Source organism: Oratosquilla oratoria, chromosome 18, assembly GCF_046742065.1.
Source record: "Oratosquilla oratoria isolate Oo_2021 chromosome 18, ASM4674206v1, whole genome shotgun sequence".
Classification (NCBI taxonomy): domain Eukaryota; kingdom Metazoa; phylum Arthropoda; class Malacostraca; order Stomatopoda; family Squillidae; genus Oratosquilla; species Oratosquilla oratoria.
Window position 1 is genome coordinate 40,286,001 of NC_134794.1, and position 7,500 is coordinate 40,293,500.

The 7,500-nt window shown below is 41.6% G+C and overlaps 1 protein-coding gene across 1 annotated transcript in view; it reads right to left on the reverse strand.

Moving 5' to 3' along the window:
* LOC143034844 (relaxin receptor 1-like) overlaps positions 1-7,500 on the reverse strand; it is a 378,926-nt gene that overhangs the window by 6,400 nt on the left and 365,026 nt on the right. Inside the window, exons 13-14 of the mRNA XM_076201188.1 lie at positions 4,068-4,258; positions 1,860-2,015 (exon numbers count right to left, since the gene is read on the reverse strand). Coding sequence (XP_076057303.1) covers positions 1,860-2,015; positions 4,068-4,258 — 347 coding nt within the window. The remainder of the gene's footprint in view (positions 1-1,859; positions 2,016-4,067; positions 4,259-7,500) is intronic.

Consider the following 7,500-nt stretch of genomic DNA (forward strand, 5'->3'; position numbering starts at 1 on the left):
CCTAACTCTTCCTATTATACTCCTATCTACCACTACATAGTCCATTAACGCTCTATCCACCACCCTCTCCCATGTGTACTTATGTTTGACATTCTTCCTAAACACTGTATCAACTCTCTAGACACATCTCCACCATCAACTCTCCACTACGATTCTTTCCTGGAACTCCACATTTCCCAACCATTCCGTCTATTGGTTCATTTCCTACCCTAGCATTGAGGTCTCCCAATACTACTACATTCACGTTCCTCTTTAATCCCTCTATGCACTTATTTAAATCTATCCAAAAAGCCTCCCTTTCTTCTACACTCTTCTCACTACCAGGCCCATATGCACTTACAAAAACCCATATCTCCTTTCCCAGTTTCACCTTTATCCACATTAACCTTGTAGAAACCTCCTTCCACTCCACTACACGTTTACTTATCTCTTCATTTACTAGTATAGCCACCCCTTCTTTCCCTCTTCCTCTCTTCACTCCTGAGAACCTCCCAACTACACTCCCAAACTCACACTCACCCTTCCCTCTCAACTCAGTTTCACTCAAAGCCAACACATCCATCTTTCTTCTCACAAACATACTACCTATCTCTTCCCTTTTACTCTCATCTGTACTACATCCACGCACATTAAAAGACCCAAACCTTAGGGTACTGGTTGGAAAACTCCTAGACCCTCTTATGCCTTTACTTTTTTTAGGAATGTCCCCTGTGGGGCTACAAGGAGAAGGATGCCTACTCCCAACCCCCGTCCCGTTTTTCTCGCCTCTTACGATCCAAGTGGGAATACTTGGTGGCAGCATTATTTTCCCTCACCACAGGGTGGGGGAAAATAATAGTGATAATGATAATAGTAATAATGATAATATAATTTTTTTTATTCGCATGCATTCTAAGCGAAGAAAAGGTACTAGGATCTTTATATGAACAAACTGATTGGTTAATGTTGATGTAAAACCATACTTTAAACTTCACAAATGAAAGCCAAAATGCGTATGTACATTAACATATTTAAAATGAAAATAAGAAGGAAAAAAGAAAATATATTTGTTCGTTATTTGTCTGTTTATTATTGTTGGCTCATCATATTTTATTAGTTATCTGTCGGTTTATTATCATTTACTATTTACCTGTTTGTTTATTATTCAACTTTACCTATTATTTACTTATTTATTATTATCTATATAATTATAATTTTATCTATTTATTCATTTATTTATTTATATATTTTTTTCGCATCCGACCTCCTCTTTTGTAAACCTTTGTAAAATCCCGCGAGGCAACTGTGATGACGTCATATCGTCAGCACATGTTTGTTGAAATTTGAAACTTCCCCACAACTGACTCAAGAAGAGAAACAAATGAATAATTCAATTAATACTAATTAAAACAATATACTAGATTGATCAGTATTAAGAATAAATAAGGATGAAAAGTGTGTGTGTGTGTGTGTGTGTGTGTGTGTGTGTGTGTGTGTGTGTGTGTGTGTGTGTGTGTGTGTGTATTTACCTTGTTGTATTTACCTAGTTGTATTTTACGGGAAGGGGAGCTATGCTCGTGGTGTACCGTCTTCATATCTCGTGTGTGTGTGTGTGTGTGTGTGTGTGTTTGGGTGTGTGTGTTTCGTTGGAATCTTTTATCTAATATTTATGTTAAACACCCTTATCTTTGGTCATATTACAACTACACTATTCCACCTAGAACAACCTATTACTTAAGAATAAATAAATTAATAGGGGATGAATAATCAGAGAAATAGAGACAAGTAAACAAGCATAGCAAATAAGAAAATATGGTGGAAGTGACAAATAAGAAAAAAAAAGTGAATTCGCGCGCTTTAAGATAAAAATCGACATTCACCTGAATCTCTCCTTCTAGTCCATCTGCACATCCTGGAACGTGCGAGAAGTCGGCCCACTTGGGAACGGAACTTGGATGTGGTGAACGTGTACAGGAACGGGTTGAGGGCAGAGTTGATGGGTAGAAGAACGACCACGACGTAGGCGTAGAATTGCGCTGTGGAAAGAATAGAGACCAAGATTACCCGAGAGGCAGCGTCGACATGACGTCACGCTTTCATTGAAAACGGGCGATGAGAACAATTATATAAAGAACATTATGGTCAATCTTCTTATAGACAGTCGCTTATAAAGACAATGAAATGAAAGTAAACAAAGAGATAAATGAATAAATAGTAAATCCTTACATAACAATAAATAATCTGAGAAATATCACTAAAACATTACAGTAGCGTGTCTGAACCTTACATTTCTTGGCCCGTGATTACGAAAAAGAATCACAAACTTAAAAACCTAATCCTTCATTCCCAAACAATTATATTCAGCTAAAAAGAGCTAATCCACCTTTGTGCATCTGAAGTAACAAAGAAGGCTTGTGATTGGTCATGTCTGGGCCAATCGGCGTGCAGCGTCGGGCTGGCTATAGACCCGAACGTAGTCAATTATTAGTTTCAACTTAAAGAGGATTAGCGATAAGGATTTCCCCTACAGATGGTCTTATGTTGGAGCCGCTAAGTTACAGAACTATTGGATGTTACGTGCTTCACTTAGAGAAAATTCGCTATTTCTTAATCTTTCACAAATTCGCTTAACCTAACAAAAACTTATTCATAAATCTAGCATAATTCTTTTATTCCTAGCAAAAATTCGCCATAATTTATTCAATCAAGATTTCGCTAAACTGAGACAATTTTGGCTATCTTTAATCTAGCCTAAATTTACTTAACGTAACAAAAACAAGCAATCTTAAATTTGGCACAAACTTCCAAACTCTGTAGCCTTAGCAATATATATATATATATATATATATATATATATATATATATGTGTGTGTGTGTGGGGGGGGGAAGGGTAAACGAAGATGGGCTTAAGAATACGTTTATTGTCCTAACGTTTCGGTCTCTATGACCTTCTCCGAAGAGGGTCATAGAGACCGAAATGTTAGGACGGTAAACGTGTTCTTAAGCCCATCTTCGTTTATCCTTCCCCACCTATCACTCTCATTTGTCTCAAGTTATATATACATATATATATATATATATATATATATATATATACATATATATATATACATATATATATATATATTCCCACACGCAGGTTTCTGATTGGGTTCTTTGGATTTCGCACGAGCACTGTGATGTGAGCGCTATGCGGGTTGATTTTTGGTGTCTTACTTTTCTTCTTCTTTCTTCGATGGACTAAAAAATCGAAGAGTATTCGGAACACGCACGAACTATGTCAACGGTCGTGAGGGTCCTACATTTGATGATTTTGTTCCTAATGGATTCCTTGAGGAGAAAGTGCACTCAAGGTTGTCCTCAAGGACGATTCTCGTGAGGAATCTCATCAAAGACCTGAACCTTCTCCTTGAACGAGGTCATCTTTATGATCAACTTCGCCTTCGAAAAGTTGTCATCCTCGGTTCACTGCTAATACTTACAGTTAATGTCGCCCTCGAAAGCTCGTCCTCGATAACGAGTTTGAGAGAGATCTCGACCTACTACTTATACTTACGGTCAGTAGTGATTTTCAGAGCTCGTCCTTGAACGAATCCGTCCTCGAGAACTTGTTCTCGAAATCTCGTTCTTGAATGAGGTCGTCCTCGAGAATTCGTACTTAAACGAGGTCGGCCTTGTGACCGAATTCGAGAGGTCGATCTCGACCTAGCTCATACCTACAGTCAACGTCGTCCTCAAGAAGTCGTGCTCGAGAACTCCCTAAAAGAAGTCGTCCTGGTACAAGGTCGTCCTTAACAGAGGTCCTTGAACGAGGCTCGTTCTTAAAGAGGTCGTCCACGAACAAGGTCGTCCTTGAAAGAGGTCATCGAACGAGGTCCTCCTCGAATGAAATCGTCCTCATACGAGGTCTTCCTGAAAGAGGTCTTCGAACGAGGTCGTCCTTGAAAGAGGTCCTCGAACGAGGTAATCCTAGAGTGAAATAGTTCTTAAAATACGTCGTCCTCAGACGAGATCGTTGTCGAACAAGGTAGTCCTCGAACGAGATCATCCTCGAACGAGGTCGTCCTTGAGCTACAGCCCCTACTCACGGTCAATGTCGACCTCGGCCAGGGCGAGGATGCGGAGGACGATGATGGGCGTCCAGCAAACGCAGTCGGTGAAGACGATGAAGAAGAAGCGGAGGGCGAACTCGCGGTCGCCCAGGGAGAGGGGCGTGGCCGCACGCGTCAGGCGGATGTTGCTGAACATGGAGACGTAGGCCAGAAGGATGACGATCACCCTGGCGAAGGAGGAGGTGAAGAACATGAGAATGGAGGAGACTGCATGAGACCATAAGGCCTACACTAGGGAGTTCCAAGTCCCTTACATCCTGTCATCCCCATCCGTCAAGTGTCTCACCTTCTCTTAAAACAAGAGAAGAACACAAGAATGAAGGAGACTGTAAGAGAACTTATAAGGCCTACACTAGGCAGTTCCATGTCCCTAACATCCCGCCATCCCCATCCATCAAGTTATCTCACCTTCTCTTAAAACAATAAATTATTGTTTCAGCGCTTAGTACTTGATTACTAAGTCTATTCCTTTCGTTAACCATTCTGTTGGTAAACCAGTTCTTGACTATTTCCTTCCTAAAAGCTAAATGTGTCCAAATTACACCAAATACTGCGAGTCCTGCCCTGATGTCTTAATATGATGACCTTGGTGAGAAGGATACGGGTGGGGTGAAATGAGGGAGAACCATGGGGGGGGGAGGTCTTTGATGGAGGAAGGGGGGAAGGGGGAATGGGGGGAAGACGATTGGGGGATGTGTCTATAGGGAGGGAAGAAAGTCATACGTGGGGGAAATACACACACGCACGCACACACACACAAACACACACACACACACACACACACACACACACACACACACACACACACACACACACACACACACACACACACGACGAAGACCTACTAACCATCGACAAAATTATGAAAAGGATGGAAGTCCTTCATAAAGTTGATTTACTAAAGTGGGATAGGAGACAGACAAGAGGACACGAAAAGAAACTTAAAAAGGATAACTACAGAAGAGATCTGAAAAAGAATAGCTTTCCACACAGAGTGATAGATATCTGGAACAATCTGAATGAGGAAACAGTGAGTGCAAAAACTATGCAAGAATTTAATTGAGATCAAACTAGATGGTGAAAGATACAAAAGCGGGTCACTACGAGCATAGCTCTCTTCCCGTAAAATACAACTAAGTAAAAACACGCGCGCGCGCGCACACACATGGCTTGATGGTATGGTGATACCACCTCCTACCACTTATTCGGCGATCCGAGTTCGAATCCTGTCCAAGGTTGAAGATTTGAATATCGTTGCAATGCGAGCCGGAACTTGGACTCTAGTGGGCAAGGTGTGTGTGTGTGTGTGTGTGTGTGTGTGTGTGTGTGTGTGTGTGTGTGTGTGTGTGTGTGTGTGTGTGTGTGACATATTCACCATGGTCTTTGGATCGCGTGTTGGACTCGTGAGCGATAGTTTTTTTTCCCTCCCGGAAGAGAGCTCAGAGCTCATATATGGCCGATCTATGGGTAATGCTGTGACTTTACACGCACACACACACAGACACACACCCAACTCCCCGCCCACAAGAGTTGGAGTAACAACTTGTAGTGCAGCGGTACTGAAATTACTTCAGCTCTGGGCGGGACTCGAACTCGGACCGCTGTAGCAGTGGTTGCGATCACTACCACTGCGCCGTCGAGTCGTGTGTGTGTGTGTGTGTGTATTTACCTAGTATTTACCTAGTTGTATTTTACGGGACGAGAACTATGCTTGTAGTGACTTGTAGTGTGTGTGTGTGTGTGTGTGTGTGTGTGTGTGTGTGTGTGTGTGTGTGTGTGTGTGCGCGTTCGTGTGAAGTCACAGTATGACCCATAGACCTGGCAATCTATGAGCTCTGAACTCTCATCCGGGAGGGTAATAGCTGCCGATCACGAGCCCAACGCGTGGACCAAACCCTTCTTTCCGCCATTTTGTGTTGTCGGTGCCATTGTACCTTACTGCAGCGTCGAACAACAACAACAACAACAACAACAACAACAACAACAACAACAGTAAACAGTGAAGGAGTGCCAACCCCGATATAGCGAACAAAACTAGGGCGACCTCGATATAGCGAACAACTTCGTTCTCAAGGATGAGGTGGATGGGACGGAGGCGGTATGAGGTGGTTGTCAGGACAACATATTTCAGGATTCGAACTTTTGGTTTACTGGTCTTTCTATAACCTACAGTCCTACAAATTCCACAGTTCTACATAAACTAGAGTATGATAATCTATTTCTTAATCTTGATGGATTAAGTATTGAATTTGACAGTGGAGTGGTGTGTGTGGGAGGTGGAGGGGGTAAGAAAGATAAGGAAAAGAATAGAAAAAAAGTCTTTGAATTGATACACTATCGAGTCCAAGGTTCGAAACGGAGCTTACTATCCTTCCCACAGGTGTTGACCACAAACACTCAAGTCATTACTAACGCCACATGAGATGTGTATTCATGCGAGACAATCACACACGCGCTCAATCTCTCTCTCCCTCTCTCTCTCTCTCTCAAAAAAAGGGGGGGCTGATGATGACTCAGGATATGTCGGAACGTACGAACGAATGCGTGAAGGTAAACGTTTTGCCCTGCGTGATTATTGCTCAACGATGATCGTTCATGGCTCAACGATGATCGTCGAACGATTGTCTAGAGCAGTGGTTCCCAACCCCAGGGTTGCGACCCAAACTAGGGTCGCGAGGGTGCTTTTGAGGGTCGCCAGAGGGTCTTACAAAAATATGTTAATAATTCACATATTTGGTTCTTACACAAGAGACCTTTTTATATAATTCATTATATTTATCTTGTGAATCAGTTACATTTATCATCAACAAGGTATAAAAATACTGCTAATCATAGAGGAAAAACATATTTTTTGTGTGTAAATGGATATGAAATAAAGTTTCCTTTCTTTTTTAACATTTTTTCATTCAAGTTTCAAATGTATTAAAATTCATTGTGCTAGTAAATATAAACTGAACTATAAAAACGAAAGTTTATAAACATTATGCAAGTACGTAGAAATATAACATGAAATGGTTGAATTTATTATTACAATTAGGGTCGCGACTCCAGGCTAAGAGTGGATTTAGGGTCGCAGCCAAAAAAGGTTGGGAAACACTGCTCTAGAGCATTGATTATTTGTTTTTGGATGATGGAGCTGTTTTGCTTCGATCTACTGCAAATTACAAGACCGATCAATAATGATCTGAACCGCAGCTGTAACCCAGGCGCTTACATGTATGTCAGGAGGGAGGGAGGGAGGGAAGATATGCGTCAGCCGCCATTACCTTGGGGTGTACTATACGCCTCATTATTAATAACCACACCCAGCAGAACATACCTTAACCAATCCTCAAAGGTCACTGACAACCTAAACCCAATATATATCGAAAAGATGTTTAAACTGAGATAGTCAACCCCAGCATCAAAA